This window comes from Rhopalosiphum padi, chromosome 3 (assembly GCF_020882245.1).
Source record: "Rhopalosiphum padi isolate XX-2018 chromosome 3, ASM2088224v1, whole genome shotgun sequence".
NCBI classification, from domain to species: domain Eukaryota; kingdom Metazoa; phylum Arthropoda; class Insecta; order Hemiptera; family Aphididae; genus Rhopalosiphum; species Rhopalosiphum padi.
The window spans coordinates 38,362,628-38,387,737 of NC_083599.1; the positions used below are offsets into that span (position 1 = coordinate 38,362,628).

At 26.7% G+C, this 25,110-nt stretch overlaps 2 protein-coding genes across 6 annotated transcripts; one reads left to right on the forward strand and one right to left on the reverse strand.

Annotated features, from left to right (window-relative positions):
- Window positions 1-238: 238 nt before the first annotated feature.
- Window positions 239-11,809, forward strand: LOC132928078 (synaptosomal-associated protein 25). 5 transcript variants are annotated; one of them, XM_060992644.1, is made up of 8 exons: window positions 239-491; window positions 4,834-4,995; window positions 5,085-5,126; window positions 6,881-6,929; window positions 9,578-9,695; window positions 9,773-9,901; window positions 10,115-10,259; window positions 10,610-11,809. In XM_060992644.1, the coding sequence occupies exons 2-8, from the start codon at window positions 4,876-4,878 to the stop codon at window positions 10,670-10,672; spliced, it is 666 nt and encodes a 221-aa protein (XP_060848627.1). In that variant the 5' UTR covers window positions 239-491; window positions 4,834-4,875; the 3' UTR covers window positions 10,673-11,809. The 5 variants fall into 5 exon arrangements, with proteins under 5 accessions (XP_060848627.1, XP_060848629.1, XP_060848630.1 ...); XM_060992646.1 differs by lacking the exon at window positions 6,881-6,929 and adding an exon at window positions 7,746-7,794; XM_060992647.1 differs by lacking the exon at window positions 6,881-6,929 and adding an exon at window positions 8,498-8,546.
- A 3,358-nt stretch (window positions 11,810-15,167) lies between these two features.
- On the reverse strand, window positions 15,168-20,671 carry LOC132928077 (uncharacterized). Its single transcript, XM_060992643.1, has 2 exons — window positions 20,511-20,671; window positions 15,168-16,278 (listed from the first exon to the last, which is right to left on the reverse strand). The coding sequence occupies exons 1-2, from the start codon at window positions 20,568-20,570 to the stop codon at window positions 15,508-15,510; spliced, it is 831 nt and encodes a 276-aa protein (XP_060848626.1). The 5' UTR covers window positions 20,571-20,671; the 3' UTR covers window positions 15,168-15,507.
- Between the last annotated feature and the right edge of the window lie 4,439 nt (window positions 20,672-25,110).

Consider the following 25,110-nt stretch of genomic DNA (forward strand, 5'->3'; position numbering starts at 1 on the left):
CGCCAACCGTACGCCGTACGACACGGCCCGGCGGGCGTGGGAACTGGGAATGTGGGATACTGGGATAATATTGAACGAAGACGGCGTCGGTGGCGGTGGCGGCGGCGGCGGTGGCCGAATATTGATGCGCGTCCGCGGCGCATGGCGATAAACCGCCGACGCCGTACGCCGCCGCCACCGCCGGCTGGAGGCGGCGCACGCGCCAGACGGCCGCCCGTGATTTATGAGCTTAGCGCGGGAGGCACCAGCCACCAGCCAGTACGATTGGGCGACGACCGACCGAGGTAGTCTTTCGCTATACTCAGACGGGCGCCGGACGGTAACTTTTACATCTCTCGCGCACGCAAATACTGTCAAATCGTTTCGGCGGTCCGTACGTTTTTAGTACCCATCTCTGTCGTACTCACTACACTCAAGTCTACTCGACTCGGGCAGCAGTCAGCGGCGGTGTCGCAGCGGAAAGACAGATAACTACGTCGTCGCCGTCGTAGGTAACAAAAACTTTGTGCAGAAACATTTCGTAGATTTTAAATAATTGATTCGGCCAAACGCCTCGTCCATTCTCGCGATGCACACGTATTGATATTGTAATGTGTAGATTTGATTCGCGTGAAGCGGACGTCGCGGTTTCAGCGCTTTTAAAGGAAATTCGTTTAGGGCCTTTTGCACGCCAACCCGTCTTTGTAATACTCTGTGCCCACTTACGCGTAACAATACTTACATTGTTGTGCATTTATCGTAATACGATACATCGAAACTCTACCGCGAACAGGTTGTACCGCTGGTACACGACGGTGCGTAACGCGGTTCGCGGTAGAATGTTGCCATAAGAAATTAATAAACATCGAAATATCGCTGCGTTAGCGTAGGTATAGTCTCTATCCGCGTGCGCGGGGACGGAATGTAAACATAATATCAATAACGATGTATGCTATTTTGGGGCTTTCGTGTTAAGTACGTTTTATTATTATTTTAGTAGTTTCGTTTTTTCCGCGTTCTCGCGTTCGTAATTATAATTAAATTATTGTATATTACGCGTCGTTTACACCACAATACCTACCTATAATTGTATCATACGATATACCTACGCAATTGCCAATTGTGCCTAATTGTACGGACCCCGTTAATTGCGTCGAGTCTGTAAAAAATATAATATATTGTACATTATATAATAATATGCGACAGCGATGGTTTTAAATGGTTTATTCGGTGTACACGTGCGCGTCCTGCACTGTGCGTTATATAGAGTATATAGAGTATATAGAGTGTACGTTTTTACGATTGCTTTTAGTCGTTACACAGCAGTAGTATTATTTTATATTTGTTGATTTATAAAAATTATTGTCGAACCCTCCGAATACACCCTGTAGTATGTATCACCGTCGCCGTAACGTCCTGTATACGATAATATTATATTATTATCGTTGTCATTATTAATTTTATACATCTGGCGCGCGTAGGCAGCGGTCCGTGGATGGAAATTTCTGTTTATTGTTTCTTTTGTTGTTCTATTCCCGTTCCTCGGTGAATACTGCATTATCTCGATGGCGGGCGAAACGTGCTATATACGTAGATACCGAACAAATTATTCTTTCGATTACGTGCCACCGTCGCGTTTATAAAAAATTACCAGATAGATACGCATTGCGTAAACTGTGATGAATTTCTCTGTGCGGTGTAAATTGTAGGTATATTATAATAATATTAAATACCGAATACAAAATAGACAGGTAATGAGAAAGTATAATATTGATAACATATTGTTGTAAACTTATGACGTAACCGCCATCCAGCGTGTAAAATTGTTCATGCTATTCATATTATACACGTATATCTTCTAAAAATGTCATTAGTGGCAGCAGACTCAATGGCTTCAGACTAGCCACTACCGTTTCGCATTTTCGTGAATCCGACCGAACACATTTTATTTCTCTCATAGGCGCATAATATAATATAATATAGAAAACTTCACCAATATCTTTATCTTCGTCTTCAGAATCCAGATCTTTGGGCCTTGTTAGGCTATTGGACATGTTAAAAACGCCCGTTGAATACGTTGGGTTTTTCAGCCAATTCTCATAATTCATTTAGGTTTATTAATTTTAATTAGCGCTCCCGCATAGCTATGGAGTAGTCATCTGCGATTTATTTACTGAGGACATTATATTTTAAAATTCTATAATAAACATACCCACTGTATTATTATTATATTGTCTGTTTAGTTTTTAATATAGATTATAATGATATTTAAATGTTATTAATAAACACCAATACTGATGTCACATTGTGCATATATTTATTATCTTGAATTTATTCATGTTTATAAACAAACGATTAAATTAGATATTATGTAGGTACTTACTTTTTTTAGTTTTACTTTTACTGCTTATAATGTTGTCATAAGTACAAATTATAATGATGACAATTACAAATATCTTAAATGGTATATTATTGAGTTTTTTAATTGTAATTGTAATTTTTTATTTACTTAATTATCTGATATAAATAGTTAGATATGTACAATATGCGTATATCTAACAACATGATACTCAAATAATTATAGTTTAAAAATGTTTTTTGAACAATATAAACATACTACTAATATGCATTAGATAAATATTTTTTTGTAGTTTCACTGAGGCCAATATTAATACAATTTTATCTAAATATTCTTCTCCGATTTCACTATCATTTGAGTTAAATCTGTAAAGTATTCATATTATTACTATATTATGCGTATAACTGCGTGGATATTCTACTCATCCGGAAACGTTGAAGATAAAGCTGCAATCATTAGTCATTTCTCATTATTACATCGGAGTAGGCGTCTGTATTAATTATTGTGAATGTCTCTCAATTTGTTTTCGTTTATATTTCCCGTTTTCATTATCCAGACGACGTAATGCAACAATAACGTGCAATATAGATACTTACAAACATAGAAGGGTGCGGCGACGGTTATGGGTCAAGGTTGCGCGACGCCCCCGCCGCCACCACCGCTTAGTGTACACCGTAGTATACCTCGCACACCGGCCATTTATAATAGCTTTATCAAGGGACTAAGCTACTATAAGAAGATCGGAATCGATCCCGCTAATAAAACATTTTCTTGCACTTAAACTAGGTATACTGTGACGTTTTTTTAATACGGCAAAAGCTCGGATCTAATATTATTTTGTTTTTAAAGTGGACCGATATTTTTGCCATTTTATTTATTCTTCCACCCTCCTCTTCCTCTATTTAAATACGAGTTCTTCCCGACTGTAAAGTACCTACTTGAATTATAGAGGTAGGTATCTATAAAATAATTGATTTAAAATTAAATACATCAATATACTTTTATCCTATCCCTATGCTCATCTGCTGGAGTAGTTAATTAATAATTACCTAATCGAATTATCAAAGTATTCAAATAATTATATAGACCTTTAGTCATGTAAAAATTTCAAATAAAATTTGTTTTGCTAATAATAATATAACTTTACCTACGTCTTATAGTATATAATGTTACGATATATAATATATATTATGTACCTATTAAAATCACAATTACTATAATATGGCTATCGATTATAAAAACAGCCAAAAAATTAGTTTATTTCGGAATGAATGTTATTCATAAATCATAACTAATAGAACGAAATATTTTTTGGCGTTCTAAGCTGAACAATGTGTGCAAGTGTTAACCTTCAACCATCATAATGTTATATGACCAGAACAAATGTAACTTTTTTGGAGGGGACTAACAGATACAAAAATTCGGCACAGATTTTTTTACCAAATATTTGTATAGTACGATTTTGCAAATCAACCTTCGAGTTTATATTTTTTATTTATATTCTTAAAACACGAAAACAAATTTTTGTTCCATTTATTGTCTACAGATATGTTTAATAGGTACTATTAATTCGAATACCATAATAGTTAAAATTAATTGTATACTTAAACTTTAATTCAATTAAGTTTTATTCGTATCCTCGTAGGTATTTTTTATTGGAGTATTTATCCGTAAGCAATTCTTACACTGCATACGTATATTTTAACTGAGAATGAGGTCTATCTTATTTCACTTTGGTATTCTTACGTAGTTACATAGTTTTTAAATGAAAGTAATTGAAAACATACGTTTTAAATTTAATATTTACGTACTAACTTTCTATAATTCCCCACATAATGTTATAAGTAACTTATAACTATAAATTATATAAATTATAGAATTGTATAAATCTAAAACGTCGCCTTTTTTCTACATTTCGATTATTTTATTTACATTTTATTACAAACAATACGAACCATATAAACTATAACTGATATTTTCATTATACAAATTTACTAATTGAAAATTATTATTCATTAATCGGTTATATCGTTATCATACAATAGTGGTATCAGCGATACTGCGATAGCTATCAATCTATCATACTAGGTAGGTAGTTATCCTATTTTTTTTTTGTGTACTAAGACCGTGCTGAGTGAGTGGTTGTGTCAGAACACAGAATAATGGCCGTGTTTATACGATGACGTTTCCATTATTGATGTATTAATATTAATTAATAATTACTAAATTACTTCAGTGTTTATTTACCAACTAGAAATTTAATGACGGTAATTAAAATATTTAAATGGTGACATTTATACATTTATCAATACATTTTATTATTTAAAAAAATCACAATGAATCCAATTGTACTAATTCACCAATTACCTTGTAGTTTGGGAAATCATTTAGATATTTAATATAATATATACTCATTTAATTTAATTTATTAAGGAACTATAAATTGTATTTAAAATAGAAAGTAGTATGACAAAATGTATTGTATGTTTATATAGCTGAAGCAAAACTAAAAAAGAAGTATATCAAAAAATTCAACCATGCCTGCTCCAACAAAATCAAACGCAGCGATGTCACCAGATGGTGGAGCACCACAACCTGCTGTACCAAAAACTGAACTTCAAGAACTGCAAATGAAAGCTGGCGAAGTAACAGATGAAGTGAGTTAAGTTTCTTTAGTCTATTCCTAAGTCTAATATCATTAGAAATATACTTAAATAATTTTTTTTTTTACCATTTATAACTTTAGTCACTCGAAAGCACCAGGAGAATGTTAGCTCTATGTGAAGAGGTAAGATATTATTTAAAAAATATTCAGTATAATATATTTAATGAACCTTTATTTTAACTTAATAATTATTTAAAATATATATTGTGCATTTATCATTATTTTATTCTTAATTCTAACTTGTGGGAACCTAAAAAATTCAGAAGTGTAAATATTTATATTGAATTATAATGCTTAATTGTCCAAGACAAAAATATTTTTGACAAAAAATATTTACTATTTTTGAATTTTATAGTACTGCAATAAAATATATTTTAATAATAAACAATATGTTGACTAAATTACGAGGGTAGTATGATAAATATTGTTCTCGTATATTTTCTTTCATTAAATCCGATATTAACATAATTATAAATAAAATTATGTTTATAGGTGTGAGTGTAAAATATAACATATATTATATTATTGTATAATAATAAAGCTACTGGTGCTGCTTACTGCTGCTGCTGCTGCATGTCGGTGTGTGTTTGTCTTGTGCATTAATTGCTTGTTACATTCTCAAATTAAAAATTGATAAGATTCGTTCTTCAATTTTCAAACACATGTGAATTATTTGTTTATAAAACAATAATATTCAGTAAAATACAAGTTCACAAAATGCCAACTCATACAAATACATACTAATATATAAAATGTAAAATAATATTACTTCAAAAGTTTATTGAAACAAACATATATTTCTCAACAAGTATAATACAAAGTTTCAATAACTCAGAAGTCTACAGAAAAAAAATTTGTGCACATTTTTGGATAAAATATAAAAACATTTTTGTAAACTATTTATGAATTAATCATTAAATAATTTAAATAATTTCATATTCAAATACATTTATTTATTTTTTTTTTTTTTATTCGTCTTTACAAGTTACATTGATCAATTTATTATTTTTAAAAATAATTTGTAACAAGTGTTTTTCGATTGAAATACAATTTAAAATATCTTTGATGTATGGTAAAAATTCTATACAACAGGTACCAAAAAAATGACGAAAAATAGCAGCTATTAAATAGTGGCTTCTCTTCAGCAGCAATTGTTAATTGTATAACACTTGACAAGACTAATAAGTGACCACTATGTTAGCACTTTATGTCGGCAATCTGAGTTATTGATACTTGACTGACACCTGTGTATATATATATATATATATATAGTATAAAATCATTTATTTAGATACTTTATACAGTGTCATATAATAAACATTGTTTCAAAGATAAATAAATTAAAATAAATGTATTCTTAAAATTAATGTATAAAAAAAAGTTATTTTAGTTTGTACTTATAAATTTAATATTTTGTTTCTAATATTATTGCACACAAAAATAATATTTTTATCATAAATGTTTATCTAAGTTATAATGTTCATTATATACTGTTTTATGTATATTTATAAGAAAAATAAGTATCAACTTTCCATTTTGGACTATTTAGTTTTCTAAACTATCAATTAGCGAGTATGAATACAGATAATTATTGTAAGAACCAATTTACACACATTATTTAACAGAAATAAACTAATAAAAACTTAATTATACACAAGCAAATAAAAAGTATATGAATATACTTTTAAAATTTTAAATATTATTAAAAATAATACACACCAGAATTTATGTATACATAAATGAATAGGTTACACTATCTCTCATATAATGTTATTATTATTGGTTTTTTTTCTGTCACACGCACACCACACGATCACCACCACCTACCACCACCATCACTACTACCACTCTTCTACTTTCAAATACTACAATCATAGAGCAAGGAGGCTGGAATAAGGACATTAGTTGCACTCGATGACCAGGGAGGTGAGTTGATGTTCTTGTTGCTGCTGCCGTTGCCGTTACTACGGAATCTTGTCTACTTTTAAAGGACACACACTCATATACTCACATACATATATACATACAATATAAACACCCATACACCTAAATATACAGTGTACACATACATATATCATAATGGTTCACTTCAAAGTGCACGCGCGCTACTCACATTGTGTGTCAACTTGTTTTTATTTTTAAGTTATTAAAAATAAACTTATTGATGATAAATAATTATGAGCATTACCGGCGGTGGTAATTTTTGTCTATCCACCGTCCGTGTTTCACTAAGCACAAAAATCACAGATTCACAGATATTAATGAAATAACATAACTAATATATTTATAATTGTTAATATATATATATATCATTAATCACAACATCACTACACAAACACTAATAAGTAATAACACCAATATATGAAAAGATGAAAGGAAAAATGTTGCATTCATGGGCTTTTAATCATATACAAAAGCAGGGGCGCTGATCAGTGATTTTTTTGTATAGTTCAATACAATGTGTATTTGCTTAATAAAGTTACCTTTTATAATTATGTCTTACAAGCTTGATTTTATTAGATACAGAATAATTTTTGTTTTCATAGATACTATGGTAATATTTATGTTGTTTGGTGATTAATAATTATTGATAGTAATAGACATTAAAAATGGTCATTTATTTGTTGCTATAATAACATTTTTTTATTTTGCTTCTATACACTACTATTAATTTTTATTTTATTCCACAATATTTATTTAGCACTGATAATTATTATTTTGATTTTTATATTTTATTTGTAGAGTGTAGATGTTGGCACAAAAACCGTAGAAACTTTGCACATACAAGGCGGTAAGACATGTTGCCTAAGGTTATTTTATTAAATTGCTTTTAATTTTATCCTGCATAAATTCCCCTAATTGTGACATTATAGTTGATAGAATATATTTAATATTCCTTAAAGGCAAATAATACTTTGATAGCATTTGTAACTTGAAAATAAAAATATTATTCGGGGATTTTTAAATCATAAATCAATAAATCTAAGTTATGTATTTAACTGTTTGTAGAAGTTTGAACTACAAACAACTATTTTCAATATTTCACCTCTGTATATTTCATTCCTTAAATTTTAAATATTTAACGTTTTTCCTCGTTTTGCATAGCATATCATAGTAGTAATTAAGTTGTTGTGTTGTTATTATTGTTGACTTGTTGTTGTTGTATGAATTCGGCATAATTATTTTTGTTTGTTTATAAAACCTTTAACTGTTTAATGTTGATTATTATTTGTCCTGTTATAGTTAAATTACCTAATTCATATTGTATATCATTTTAATTCAATCGTCTTAGACATAATATTATAAAAATAATAGATAGATATAAATCCCTGTAGAAGTTTAAAATACATTTAATATTTATACATATTTTTTATATATATATTTAGATAGAAGACATTAAATATAAAATATACATCGACACACTATCTTGATCATTACGACAAAGGCTTTGTTGTCGGTGATTATTGTTGTTGTTGTTTTTTTTTTTTGTGTAGAGCCATGAAGTCGGGATGAAATCTCTTGTGATGTTGGATGAACAAGGGGGTAAGAGCTATGAAATAAAAAAAAAAACGAGTTACAAACAAATTATAAAAACAATGATATTAATGTTAAAATCTGAAACGCGATAAATGCTATCGAGTTGGATTTTATTATTCTAGAAATATTTGTAATTTTCATATCATTCTTAAATATAATTAAATATAGCCGATGGAATAAAAATAATAAACAATTTTAATTTACGATACACTTTAATAAATAGTTAATTGCTAATATCTAATAGAACATTTAAGGCTATTTACATTTCACTACTAGATTTCATTATTTTATTGAGAATTAAATGTATAATAGCTTTAATTAAATTTTTTCAGTGGCGTATTAGGACCTATGACATGGATATATTTTGGAAATTGCTAAAAATAATTTAGAATTAATTAATCTAAAGCATGATTTGCAAATTATATTATAACTTAAAAACAGTACTTTTATTATGTTTAAATGTAAGATAAAAAAAAATTAACATAAATAGTTTGAAGGTAATTAATGTTTATTGTTAAAAATCAATAAAATTAAATATATTAAATTAAACATCACGTACGTCACTGAGCTACTACTATAATCTATTGATGTCAAAAATTAACGAAACAACAACATAATTTGTACAAAATAAAAAAATGTATTAACTAAATACAAATGCGAATCTGAGGAAACGTTTTAAATGCAAAATTAAAACAAAATAATAATTATCTAATGATATGATACTGCCGGTAATGTTCTTTGATATGAACATTCTATTTTTTTTATAACCGATTATTATTTATTCATAAATTTTAATAACAATTTCAACTTAATATTCTTTAACATTTTATTTATGTAAGCATTGCGCGTTTAGTTCAGAGTCTAATTATCACATTTATAGGAGAAATCACTACACACAAAAACAATAAATATATACACTTTAGTACAACTCTATTAATCAAATTAAATATTATGTTTTGTATCTAATATATTTTTTTTATTTGTGTGTGTGTGCTACGCATGTATGTATGTGTGTGTGAAAATTTCAAAAACCATAGAACAATTGGACAGGATTGAAGAAGGTATGGATCAGATTAATGCTGACATGAAAGAGGCAGAAAAGAACCTGACTGGCATGGAAAAATGTTGTGGAATATGTGTGCTGCCTTGTAACAAGTATGTTAAACAATTAAATTTCATATTTTTGTGTATATTGACTTATTTGTATAATCATATAAATGTATGCTTTAAAGATCAGCTTCATTTAAAGAAGATGAAGGTACGTGGCGAGGTAATGATGATGGTAAAGTGGTTAACAACCAACCACAGCGTGTAATGGATGAACGTAATGGAATGGGTGCCCAAGGAGGTTATATAGCAAAGTATGAATTTTTATAATATTGGTGGAAATTATTAAAAAAAATTTTAAGTTTTAATTTGTTTACTAGCACAATTACTTTCGTTAAACCATATAATTATAATACACTAGCTTGTTGTTTATAAATGTAAACATGTTTAGTTTAAATAAATAAATAAATTACCAATGGCTGTAACTAGGCTGGAAATATTTTATGTTTCTATGGTCTATTTTTTAGAATAACAAATGATGCTCGAGAAAATGAAATGGAAGAAAATATGGGTCAAGTTAATACTATGATTGGAAATCTTCGTAATATGGCATTGGATATGGGAAGCGAATTGGAGAATCAGAATAGACAAGTTTCACGAATAAACATGAAGGTATTTTTTTGATTTTTAATATTTGGAATTAACATAATTTTTAAACTAAAAACTACTGGAAGTCTGGAAATATTTGTACACATTCATTATTCATATTGAATATTAAATTAAATTAATATAAAATTACTTAATACTTAGAAAAAAATATTTTTAACATAAGATTTTATTAATTTATTATTGATACACGTTAGAACACTACTATAGAATAATTTATAAATTATTAAGATACAATTTTTAAATTTCCTTCTTCAAAATTTTCCAAACTAATACGATTTATTTATAAATAAAATCATATAAAGTATTCATGTTATTAATATTTTATTTTATTTTTACAATTTGTATTTGTTTAGGCTGGATCTAATGAAACAAGAATTTCAGTGGCAAATCAACGAGCACATGAACTGCTCAAATAATTTGATATGCAAAATATGGCTAGGACAACAGCTATTATACTACTACGGCTATTTGTTTTAATTTATTGCTACAGCTATCAGAAATATAACTTTTTTTTTTTATTTGATAATTCTTTAAATTGTATTTATAAAAAATATATATAATTTATTTATCGTGAATTATTGTTATGTATTATTATAGCTATAAATATTTTACATACATTTTTATGTCTTATTGATAAATATAAAATTAGTTAGTTTAATAATTTTTAGCTTTTTTTTACTATTGTTAATATTGTTTAAGAATAAAAGGCTGGCAGCAAATTTTGGTAACAGAGATAAATAGCTGTGTTATGTGGTCCAACAATTAAATTTTCATTTACTGTTAAATTTTTTTTAGTTTAACCATCATTGATATTAATACTATTATTAGGATTAAATACAGCAATAATATTTAGAAAGATCCAAAATACCTTGGTAATTCTCATTAAACTTATCATCATATTATATGTAAACATTTAAATTTTTAAGGTATTAAAACAATTAACCAAAATATTATTATTATTTTTTATTAATGATATTTATAAATTTAATATTTAATATTGTTGATTCTTGAAGCAAATATCAAACCATTAATTCATAGCGTGATATAAAATTAATTTGTGGAAAAAACAGTAATATTTGTTGCCTATTCTCTACATAATATAATACATAATTATACACCAAATTATTATTGATATATTATTAAAACAATGAAATATTTTTTTCGCATATTTATATTATATAACATTTTTGTGTATTTTATTACTAAAATAATACATATAGTATAATATTTATTGTTTACATTAGACTGCATAATGAAAGTGCACTTGCGTATTATCGTTATAACTATTACCTTAGAAAAGTGCAATACTTATTTTATACTTTTGTCATAGCTCAAAATATTACCACATTGCGCTAAATGTGCATTGTTATTAAAATTAATTCTTAGTTCAATAATTATTGAGTTTTGGGTTATTGGTGTGCGCGATTGTTATAACACAGTTATGATAATATGGTTTAAAACATTGTTATTTTGTATAAATAATATTTAATTAGATTTGATAATTGTTAGTGTAATTTTTCTTTACAATAAAAGTGATAATAAATTAGACTAAATTTAATTTTTTTTATTGTTGAACCTATTAATTAATTTCCATTAAATTAATTATTGATTTTTACAAACTTTTCTCTTCAATTATTTCATCTACAATATATATATATTATTAAAAATGTTGATTATATTTTATGAAAACTGATTATCATAACTTTTAAGAATAAACATTTAATATACATCAAATTCCTTATAAAATATATTCATGAACATATCTTCATTTACATGAAATTAATGTCTATTAGTTAAAAAAAAACAATAGGCATTCAATAACATGTATTACTTCTTTATTATTTGTACTGTTATTTAATTTTGTTTTTAATATTAGTATATATTAAGTGCAGTGTACATTTTACCCCCTAATTTCAAAATATTACTGTAAGAATAAAGTTAATATGCTTAAAATATTATTTTCCCATGTATTATTGATACTATGTTTTGATAGTATCTATTGATACTAGTTGTTGTACCTTACACTTAACATGCTTTGTTGTACCGTTATACGTTAAAGTCTTTTAATATTTTTGTTAGTATTTATTTTTAAATTCTTATATATACATTCATACATATATATATATATATATATATATCTCACTTTATAAAAACTTAAAATAATATCATATTTAAAAATATTTATTCACGTCTTAAGTGGTAAATCAACTTATTAAAAAATCTGAATATACTTAAATGAGTATCAATTACATTTTACAAAAACAACTTATAGTTACAAATGTAGGTATTTATTAGTTCTATTAGAAAAATAAAGTTTTTGATACTTGTGGTGAATGTAGACTAAAACTTATAATATTACAATTCTGGTACAAGTTGTGAATGTATAACTATTATGTACACAATTTTTCTTCTACTGGTATTTAAAAGTTATCATTTCACAAATTATTTCATAAAATGAGTTGATTGCATTAAAGTTTAAATAAATAGTATTTAGTATTATTTGCATTGTTGTTGTATACCTATTGTTTACAAATGTAATTTAATATTATATTAAATATACATATACTTACTTATATCAAAAGAATATTTTATTTCACACATTATTATATAATTTTCATCATCAATGTTAGGGCACTGATATGTTTGATTGTATTTTTTAATAAGTATATATTATAAAACAAATATTATTATAATCTTTTTATCTAAATACACCTGTAAAATATTATTTAAAACAATTATTATTAGATGTGTAATATTATATTATTATACTATTATGAAACTTTCGTTTGTAAACTATATACTAATATCTATTATCTATTTATCTTTGAGTGTGTAATAACTTCAATATCTTATATTCATTATCTACATATACTATGCAGTATGCATGTAATCTTAAATTAATTACATTATTTTATTGTGTTATAAATTTTAATTTGTTGGTTTTTTTATAAAAAAAAAAAATACACACAATTAATGAATTAACATACTTCCATGAACCCATATAGTATGCATGAATACAAATGTAGGTAATATTTCATTATTATCATAATTATAAAGCAATCTATTTGTATAGCATTTACATATTTTTCTTTAGCTTGTACTATTGCTTAAAAATTTAAGTGTATTATACGTTTTTGCCATTTTTGGGACAGGCCTACGGGAGGCAGATTTGGGTGGCATAAAAATGTTACCTATTCATAATCAATAGGTACCTTAAGAGTATAAATATTTCCCCTCTTCTTCCAGCGACAACTAATTATCGCAACTAAACCTTGGTATATCATTATTCATTATCATAATTAATGTGATCAAGCTAAATGGAAAGTTTTATTGAGCGTTGAATGTATTGGTTCAAGAATGATGTACCTACACTTTTTTTCTGTTTTTTGTACACCTTAGTAAAAATGCTTCAACTTTGAGGATGGTTTTTAATAGCAACTTAGATCTAGATATTTAATTTGTATTTTCAAAAACTATAAAAAAAAAGGGTGAAAATATATTAAGTTCAGCTGTACAATAGGTATCAAATGACGTATAAAATTAATTTAGTCGGTCATCATATATTTTATAAGGTTGTGCGTCAATGTAGGTAATATGATCTCATTAAAACCTAGACTTGATGTATTCTTTGTGACTTGTGTATAAATCATAGAATAGATAATATGGAAATATTGACTATTATCAGCCTATAAATGAGCAAATAGTGTATAATTGAGGAATGAGGATAATGCATTAAAATCTGATACAAATAATACAATATAGGCAATTTAACGAATAACGGATAATTAAAACCATTGACGTTTCTTATATCTTGAACATAAATAAAATAGGCAGAAATAAAAAAAAAATTGTATAAACTTTGAGCATCTTCTGGTTTAATTTCTGAAAACTGAATCATTTATAAAAAAAATTAAAAATACTATTTAACCTAAATGGCTCGGTAATTCAGTCTACGTTTACGCCATAGGCCCATAGTTATTTTATTTTATATACCTACGTATGTATATCGTATAAAGTAACAATACACGTAGACATATAGGCACCATATTGTCCATAGTATACATATAGTGATATAGGTACCATATAATATCTATTTGTGCGTAAAATATGAGGGAGTATATTATGGGGCATGATGGTGTGTATTCCGGTATTCACACCATTTATTTTATAAAATGCATTTTTTTCTTGCCAAAATAAAACGAAAGTACCCACTGATATGTCTTTTAAAATTTAATATTGAATATTATATATTTATATTTTTTTTTACTTTTAAACAGATACCTACATACCCTAGTGGCCTAGTTTATAGCCTTATAGCCTATAGGGTAAGTACTATTATCAGTGACGTTGATACAACCATAATGACGATTATAGGAACTGGCTGTTGTGTCTATACAACCGTGATTTTTATAGTGTTTGTATACTATACATAATTATACTATATATAATTATTGCAACCATGTGACAAGAAACATAATGAATAGACTTAATATAAATCCAAACAAGTCAAAACAAGAAATTTAAGTTAGGTACAATAATAATTCTCTTTTAAGTAACTTATTTTCTGATTAGGTACTAATGTTATTGTTTTATTTTATAAAAGCATGATTTGGTACATAAGGTTGATTTTTATCTCGTAAAACTTAATTAGTTAATGAAATATAATAAGTAGACGATATAACATTATGGCCAGGTGATGATTTAAAAATGGTCTGAAGACATTATTTTGGCACCAATAATTAAAAAACTGTAGTAACACCACAGATGTGCGTTTAATATTACTTAATATATATATAGATATATCTGTTAATATGAATTATGAGGTAGGTACCTATTTAAATGTATATAATAATATGTACTCTATCTTGCTCCCCACGGTCGTAAAAATCATTAAATAAATAATTAAATAAATATGTATTTATATACATATATATAAATATATGTATAATAGCTTATGTTATATTTTTTTTATAAAGCATATAACAATAATAGTAATAATAATAATAACAATAATTATAATTTCATATTATTAACATAACAATAAAGTACAAACGGCGATGACTTACTGCAGTGTGTGTAAATGATATATGTATATATATATACATCACACTGTATTATAAATTTATAATTATATATGCCTATATATATATGTGTGTGTAAGTAAGCATATACCGTTTGTAAACGTACCTATATTATAATTGCATGCGTGTGAATGATGTATTATATATAATTGTATTATATCATTTTATTATTACGCGAAACTGCGTTTACGTCTCAGCTGCCTGCCGCCCTGCATGATTCCGCTCATAGACTTCATCATAGACATTATGTTGGTGAAATACTTATTCATTTTTTCGATGAGGTTCCTCTCGCTATACAGTCTCCTAATCCCGTCCCAGTACGTCCTGGCGAACAACGTGGCCCTGGGTTTGTTCACGGCCGTGATGACCAGCCCGCCGGTCTTGTTGATGATGTCGGGCATCAAGTCGGACGTCAACAGCGAATACGTCAACGAAACGAGGTCGGCGAGTCCGGCGCTCATCTTCTCCTCGCCGGACTTGGACAGCAGCACGTGCGTGGTGGTGGCCAGCATGTTGATCATGTCCGAGCCGTCGGGGGACGTGAAGATTTTGTTGAAGTTCTGGCCGAACGTGCCGACCACTCGGGGCGCTTCCGGGCCATTTATGAGCTCCTGCCACTGGCTTTGGACATTGCCGTATCCGGTTCTAGCCAAATCCGTGGCCATCGCGCTATTGAACGTGTTGATAATGGTCTCCTTCACTTTGCCGTCCGGGATGAACGCCTGAGCACTACTCGGCAGATTATTCTCCATCTCTTCCAGTCGCTTGCTGGGCATGTACTGAAATTCGATCTCTTGGGGCACTTGCTGCTGGTAGTCGGCTTCTTCTTGGACGTCCTGTTCCTCCTCCTCCGCTAATGAATACTCCTCTTCGGGCATCCCGTCAACAGTATTCTCGCTGTTTTCGTACTCTTCATTGTATTCTTCATAATCGTTTGCTGCCTATAAATCATAAGCGATTGATTATACTGATCAAGTGCATGGAGCGTCATATGTGGTTCATAAGCGCAATTTGAGGGGACTTGGGGGGCTATTTCCCCCCCCCCCCCAAAAAAAAAAAAGACAAGTGTCTATACTTTATAGTATACATAGTATATAGTATTAATATATAACATTAAACATATTAATGTTCTTAATTAAGTATTTAGTCAATACTGACTCTACAAAACAGTTCAAAGTATAAATAATAGATGATAGCTTAAATTAATATAAATATTTTAAAGTATATTTAAGTACACAAAAGTAATATTTAAAAATAAAAAATAACTAAAATTATTATTCTTCGTTAAAATATTCAATTCCATGAAAAACTGGAATTAAAATTTTAAAAAATATATAGGTATACTAATATATCTTTAAGACTTAGATTTCAGTATAAACTTCTTATAACTCATAAGTTTTGAGGGACCTTATGTTACATTTTCAAGTCTTAGCTATAAAAATTGAACATGTATTATACATATTACATTTTGAACTACTACAAAGGAATTTGTAAAATTTCATAATTTTTCCAAATTTTAATAAAATTTAAACTTTAAAAGCTAATAAAAAATTGTACCTACATGCATTTTTAATAATTTAAAATTCTAATATGAACAACTTCTGTAGGATATTGTTTTAAATATTCAACTTGTTATTAGAACTTATACATTTTTCCAAATTTTTTAAAATAAAACAAAAATTTCAAATTTTTATGAAAATATAATAAAATATAAAATATATATTTATTATAATTTAATTAACAGTGGTATATTTCAAGTTTTTATGATTAATGCTTTTTGAATTACAACTAAAATTGTTTAAAATAAATCGTTGTTTAACGAGTGAATATCTAATTTTGTAAAAATTTAAATTCATAAAAATTATCGTGAAATCCTCTCAATTTTTTTTCCTATTAATAAAAACTTATTAGGTACTTTGCATTACATTTTTCATCAACATTTAAATTTAAAAAAAAGAAAATCGATAATATCAATAGTTTAAAATTAGTTTCACTAATTCAAAATGAACAATTAATATATCTACCAACGGTTATTCACTTTTTAACTACAATAAATGTGAAAATTGATTTAATCAAGAATTGGTTTTCGCTAAAGTTCTATTTTTCTATATTTGTATTATTCATTTTCCTATAATAATTTAAAAAAAGTGATTATTTTACTTTTGACTATTCAAAGTGCAAACTTTATTTACTTTCCTATTAGAAAAGATACAGAAGTTGAAGATTTTAGCTTTTTTTCAACTATAAAAAGTCTTCACACACAAACTCAAAATAAATAAATAAAAAATTCACACACACTGTTCTAAAATTAATTTGTCACTCCACTTAAAATAATAGTAATAATATAAGTACATATAAGTGTAGGTAAGTCAAGAAAACATTGACTTTTAGAATATTTCTATATCAGTAAAAAATTAAAAATCTATTTAAAATAAAATGTTTTAATTTCCACAAATCACAATAGATGGGTCTAGGACAATAATTAAAAGTTAAAACTATTGATTTAAAAATTAGACCAAAATAAAAATTAATTCCCATCTAAGTAATTTTAAAAGCCTTATAACAGTGTCCTATACATCACATTCTATTAGTTATTACATAGTATAATGTCATAAAATAAAATAATACTCCTCATACATGAACTTGTTTTTTCAAGGCTTCTTATTTGAAGAGTTTCAGTATTTGCCCACTTTAGACTTAGGTGCGTTTCTAAACCCATTTGACAAGAGGGGCGAAAACTTATGGGTATGGTCACGATCTTTGTATACTATAATTTGAAATTGCATATTACAAAATATAATATTTATTTTTATAAACCAATATGTTTTAAGAACAGCGTTCTCACATGAGTTGTCACTGTTTTACTAATGTATAACATTGCAAATTTTAGGTTCAGAATAATTCAATAGTCAATTTTACTCTGTTATTTTTAATATGGGTGCGATGTTCTCAAGAAATTATAGATAAACAATTTTAATCGCATAATAGAAACAATAGGTCGTAGTATAATAATATAGCCATATAGGCACCTAAATGTATTAAAATGTAACCATTATTATTAGTACTTAATTAGTATCAATAAACATTAATTGATCTTCATACACAATTTTATTAATATTAATGTAATCAGAAATTGTTTAATACAGAAAAATTAACAAAAAAAGCTATAAGGAATGGAAAGCGCCAACTGCACGCTTCACCGCCATTGAAAATGTCAAAGACACCTGTACCAATCTACTGACCTAATAAATCGTATCACTAAGATCCAAATACTTATATATTTAACACAGTAAAATATACTATACAACTTTTTATAATCAATAGTTGTACGTTGTACCGATCATACTATCATAGGTAGGTATTATAATTTACAACCATCGATTTTTATTTCAAAGCAAACTACAGAAATGTAGTAACCTAACCTAACGTTATCTTTGTTTAACAAAAACATAGCAATACGTATGACAATTTAATAAAAAATACTACAGCCAAAAAATTGCAATTATCAATAGTATTTTAAATTATCATAAACATTAATTTTTTACTAAGATCTTTGTTAGAAAGAAGACCTAATATTTAATATAAATTTTAAAGTGATAAATAAAACAAAAAAATCACTTGTATTTATTTTTCAGTATCATAATTAATTTATTACTTAAAGATATCTTTTATATTTATACTATACTTTTATAGTATTATTATTATATAATTAGTATTCGAAAGTACTTAGGTTCATTAAACGATAATATTAATTATAACTATTTATTCTTAAATTAAATTATCTACCTAACCTTGCTAACACCTTGACATTAACTTTGAATTTTTAAGCAGTGTGGTTTGATTAATTTGATATCTAGGTCAATGTCAGTATAAATATAAACGTGCCGTCACTGTGAATATCTACTATCTAGTGTCTGAACTTGTGAATGCTAACAGTCATCCAGTGGCTAGTGAATGTTGACAATCACATACACATCCTAAATTAGTACATTTTGTCAAATTAAAAAATTTGGACATTTAGGTACTAGTGAATGTTGAATTTATATGATGATCTTGACCAATGTGTATAGACTATAGACATACACAATTACACAATACGGTTGTGGTTAATGTTAACATTCATATGTGACGATTAAAGTAGACTATAGATAATATATGATATATACTACAATAATTTTTATTTAATCATTGAATTATTATTATTAGAATAATAATTGCAGGATATATTTTTATTATTAATTTAAATTATAACTATTTTATTTTACAAAAATTATTATTTAAAAAAAAAATGGAAAATATGGCGTAATATATAAACAGCCATATAATTGTAACTTATACGTCTTATAGAAATCAGTTGTATTATCTACCTAATTGCATTAATTTTTGTTTTTGCATATTTGTATCGCGTACCTACACCCTTACCCGTCACAAGTTGAATTATATTATTAATTTATTATTATGACTTTCTCGTTATCCCGATATCCTGAATATTGAACAATATCAGCATTATACCAAAATTCACAAATACCGTTACGTAAATATCAACATTCATTAATCACTAGTGATTAGCTCACAAATAGTACATGTTTAATCAATAATTTGTCAACATTAATTTTGGCAAACGATGACATAATTATTATTAGTTACTGGTGAGTGGTGATGGATGTCAAAATTCCCCAATTGCGGACATTCGCAATAACCAGGCACGGATCTAGAAATCAGAAATTGCGACGAGGAAAGGGCTACATTTTTTCAGAAATAATACTAATAACTAATACCTACCTGGCTATATTACCTACCTATATTTTAATAAGTTATAATAGATTATATGTAACATAACATATAAGATTTGATAACAATATTAACAATATTCTTTATGTATATTTGAAATTTGTGGATTTTACAAATTTCAAAAATGGATCTACGCCTAGTAGTAACATATTGATATACCTACCTACACATGTAGTCACTAGTCAGTAGATACACATAATATTATATATCCTGCACACCTGTACAATAAGATTCAATAGGTACCTATTATTATTTTTTTTAATGGCCCATATAGTTTAGAAACGATTAAAATATGATATGTATAATATGCAATATACCAATTATATGTATAATGTTTAAGTCCATATCTTCATATAAACAATGACAACGTATTAATATTTACCTTAATGGCAACTATAGCAGAAAAAAATAAACATATAAAAAGTGATGTGTTCAATTTCATCTTGTCAAGTCCGGTGTAAATTTGTTATAAATATTTTTACTCACTAATATAAAAACTCTTGATACAATATTTTCGTTTCATCAACAACACATACTTTTATATGGTATCGCATATATGAAGATAATTGCATAGAAATAAACGTTCCAAAAAATATGTGCATGCTCTTATTTTTACATAAAACGTTCATTGTTTTTTTCCTAGTATATTTGAATAATAGTATTCATATTGACATACTCAATGCATAACCTCATTACTATAGGCATTTGTTATACACTAATAATTACCAATGTTTTTTTAAGAGAAAATACTGAATGCCACCTGTTAACGACAATTATACAAATAACTAAATGAATTTATACTCTAGAAAAGTATATTTTTAAAAACTGTACATCACTTTTTGTCTGTAATTACATAATAATAAATACAATGTGAGTAGATAATGATTAAACAAATATCATATTATACATATTCACATGTTCATTATTGATAGTTATATGAATTATAATTCTACTAATTCTAAAAAATTGAGGGACCTATAATTATTATATTTAAATGTTGTTTCTCCTTTAAATGATAAACACTTTTAAGACAAAATATTAAAACAATCTATGTAGGTACATTTTATATAGGTATATTAATATTTATAATACAATAATACATGGTATATATATTTAAAATTAAAATTTATTTTAACTACATTATAAAAATAATATCTAAATGGTATTTAAAATAAAAATAAATTAAAAGTTTTAATCAAATTTATTTCATTGGTGATAACAATAATGTAAAATAAAAATCATTATATGTATTTATCCAAACCAAGACCAAGATACAACTTCAGCAACAAAGGCATTAATTCCTTTGTATAATATATATTTTATAACTTACATGCTATTTAAATTTGGATGTATTTTGTTTACATAATGTTTTTTATTTTTGTATTTTAGATTTTTTTAAATGGATTTTAATTGTTATCATTATTGAATTAGTTTTGAAAATTGATTAATTCTATAATTATACCAATATTATAATAAATTATTATATATATATAATAATTTATTATACAGTTGAATTGGTACTTACCTCTGTTGTAGACGTTTTAAACGTCATATTATGTTAATAATTTGTTTAAAAATGCATAATTACTTATTTAAATGATTTTAATACCTATATACCAATATACTGAAATACCAAAAAGTACCTACAATATAACATATTTATACTACTATTGTTCTAGATTCTGAGTAAAACAGTTTAAATAAAGATCTGTTATTAATTGCATATTTAGATAAATAATAATATTAACAAGTATAAACGTTCCTAATATGACTCAGAAGCGTGCTCAGCTTTTTAAATGAGGTGGGAGATATGCATTTTTTGCTATTTTCACGCCATATTGGAACAAAAAAATATATATATTCTTGTATTTACCCGCAAGAGTTATTAATAATATATCATTAATAATTGACAGTTGTATGTAATCTTAAATTGTACAATAAACTTTACTTTACTTTTTACTTTTTATCATAATAATTATAAAGTATTACATAATTAATTAAAAATAATTATTGTTTCAAAAATATAACTTTAGTCATAATATTTTTATGTAGTCATGTATAGATAAGATACCATCAGTATCCTACTAACGGTTCCTATAGGAAAGTGGAAATATTAAACTGGTTAATTTTACTACGATAGGTCGATAGATAAATAGACATTAGATTCCAACTACCTACATAGTATTACTGCAGTAGTGCAGTTTGAATATTGACGTGGACTTGACATCTCTCATTTTTCAAATAAAAAAATGTCAAAAATTACATAAATCTTTAGTTGTTGACAAATTTAATCTTTGTTATGTTCGATAAAGGTATTAAATAATATAGGTATACACATTGTTGATAGGTATTATGGGTATATGGTATTACGATAAGCTGTTTTTCAGCCATATCAAAAAACTGTGAAAATATAATTTAGGCAAGTAGAATTAAATAATACCCTCATAAATAAAAAACGATTTAAAGTTCAAAATATGTACTAATAAAGAAATTGACATAGTTATTCTTAAATTAATTACTTGCACCTATATTAAATAATAAATTATGCCAATATTGATGAGGTTATTGAGTACTTGCCTATGTTAGTAAAAAAATAACAAATAATAATTCTAAAAATATGACTAGAACAGAAAAACAAAAACTTCTCATCATTGAAAAAAGAAAAAACTAAAGTGTTGCAGATGAGCCTCATATAGGAATAAATTTCTTAGATACCTACTTGAAACAAATAATGAGTTTAATAAAAAGGCATGGATGACATAATTAAACAATTTTGAAAAGTTAACCAGATAAAGGTTAAAAGATATTAATATAATTGTTAATAATTATACTTACTGCTCACCTTCGTACTGTATTAGGTATTTTGACGTTTTCTCCCTGTGAATCCCCCCGTTGATTTTTGCGGTTCTGGAAGCCCCCCCCCCCAATACCGGGACTGAGACAGTTCCCCCCTGAATCGATATATATTTTTTTTGCATATAATAATAGGTTGGAAAATAGGTTCTAAAATCTAAGGTTTTACCCGAAATATACGGACACGATGTCCGGACATCTATCGACTATCATCATTCGCGTTGTGTATTTATTATATAAATATATTTTAATTTTTAATGGGTAATGATTGATAAACCCAACACAAATTACTTATTTAAACTAAACATATTGCTTTTAGGTCTCTAATATTTTAAATATTTATATTAGTGAATTTTATATTGGCAATAGTATTATTATGGCGAATTATTGATTTGCATTGTATATTATTGTTTAATATTTTTGCTTTTAATTATTAGTCCGGGGAAAATTGTTCCGTTTGGGGGAAACGGAACAATGAATCGGAGTGAAAAGGCACGGGGGGGAACATCCTAGATTTTCTTTATTATCTGCAAAGTTAAAATCTATTAGGTAGTTTTGTAGATACCTTTATAGCATAAGCGCAATTATCTCAGAGAGCATACACTAAAGTACATACATACAAATTATAATAGCCCCCTCCAAAAAAAAAAAAATTTAAAACTCAAATCGCGCCTATACTTTATAGATTTTCGACTGAGACCGAGTACAAGTAAGCTACAAAACCAATAGACCAGGATCTAAAGTGTATTAGATAAATCTTATCTTAAACAAAGTTATTTCGAATATTGTTACATAAAATAACAATTAATTTATGGAATTGAAACTTTAAGGTGTCGAAAGCTTGGAGAAAATTATGTAAAATATCAATATTTTTTGATTAAATTAATTTGGAACGTAAAAATTTTTTTAAAAATATGATTTCTGAGAATTTGCAGACATGAGTATTGAGTATATTTCTTAAATTATTTACTCATCATATAATATTTACAATTTTTGTCATACGTTTAAGTAGAATTTTTTTTTTTTAGTCTATCTGTTACACCCTGTATTAATGCAACAAGTAAATAGGTATTCCATTATTCTCGATGATATTTTTATAAAAATTAATAAAATAGAATTTTTTTTAATAAACTACGAATAAAAAAAATAATTATAAGCAAACAAAACAAATTATTTTGATTAAAATTAAATTTTTAATGAAGATTAGCAAATACAGTTAGTTTAAATAAAATGTAATTATTATAACACCTATATGATAATAAACAAATAATTATTCTGTTGTACAGTAATATATGTCGAATGTAGTTGAGATGTACGAATGACATTGAAGAGTAAAGTGACTGTAATATATGTGTTAAATTTAAATTTAATGGTAAATCATTACACACGAAAATCGTCTGTCGGCTTAAATTACTAATTACTAAGTAGGTAGGTAAGTATACTTAGTATCTACTAGTATGAAATATTTATAATTTATATTACTAGTTGCTACTAACGTAATTTATTTTACTAATAATATAGTAGTTGAATTATTTTTGCCGAAACCATTATGTATTAGGTATATATATTAAAAGTATACATATTCAATTCTTATTTCATAAATTAACTTTTTAGTCACCGCCAACTTACGGTAGAACATTAGATTTATACTTGTATAAATTGGCAGTAAATATGCAATGTCATATAAAATTGATCTTCAAATGCTCAAACAATTTTTGATATTTTGTTGTAAATAAAAAAATAAACAATTTCCAGTAGATACTTGAAATGTTCATCTAATGATCATCACATACGTCCATACATGACCAAATATTTCGATTCTATTTGAATTATTTATAGTTATTTAAACTATTTGAGTATCTTTTAAACTTAGTTTGAAATTATTTTTAGATTTATTTTTATAATCTATAAATGTTAATAAAAATGTTTTCGCTCGATCATAGACACCGGACACTTGCTTTACATCGGTACTCGGTACTCACTCGCATTTTTTCCACGATTATTTTGAAAAACAATTGCAGGAATTTTAAATGTTGTCCATAGTAAAAACTTATCTAGTTTGATATCAATTATTAGAAATTTAGAAACTTCCACCAAAGTTAAAGGACAAAGTAGGTATCTTTTTTATA

What these genes read in the sequence shown, in the direction of transcription:
- LOC132928078 (XM_060992644.1), top strand. Translation starts at nt 4,876, where the DNA reads ATGCCTGCTCCAACAAAATCAAACGCAGCGATGTCACCAGATGGTGGA. An exon ending in TGTTAGCTCTATGTGAAGAG is followed by an intron (nt 5,127 to 6,880) that starts GTAAGATATTAT and finishes CTACAATCATAG; the next exon opens with AGCAAGGAGGCTGGAATAAG. An exon ending in TGCACTCGATGACCAGGGAG is followed by an intron (nt 6,930 to 9,577) that starts GTGAGTTGATGT and finishes CAAAAACCATAG; the next exon opens with AACAATTGGACAGGATTGAA.
- LOC132928077 (XM_060992643.1), bottom strand. Translation starts at nt 20,570, where the DNA reads ATGAAATTGAACACATCACTTTTTATATGTTTATTTTTTTCTGCTATA. An exon ending in CTGCTATAGTTGCCATTAAG is followed by an intron (nt 16,279 to 20,510) that starts GTAAATATTAAT and finishes TATGATTTATAG; the next exon opens with GCAGCAAACGATTATGAAGA.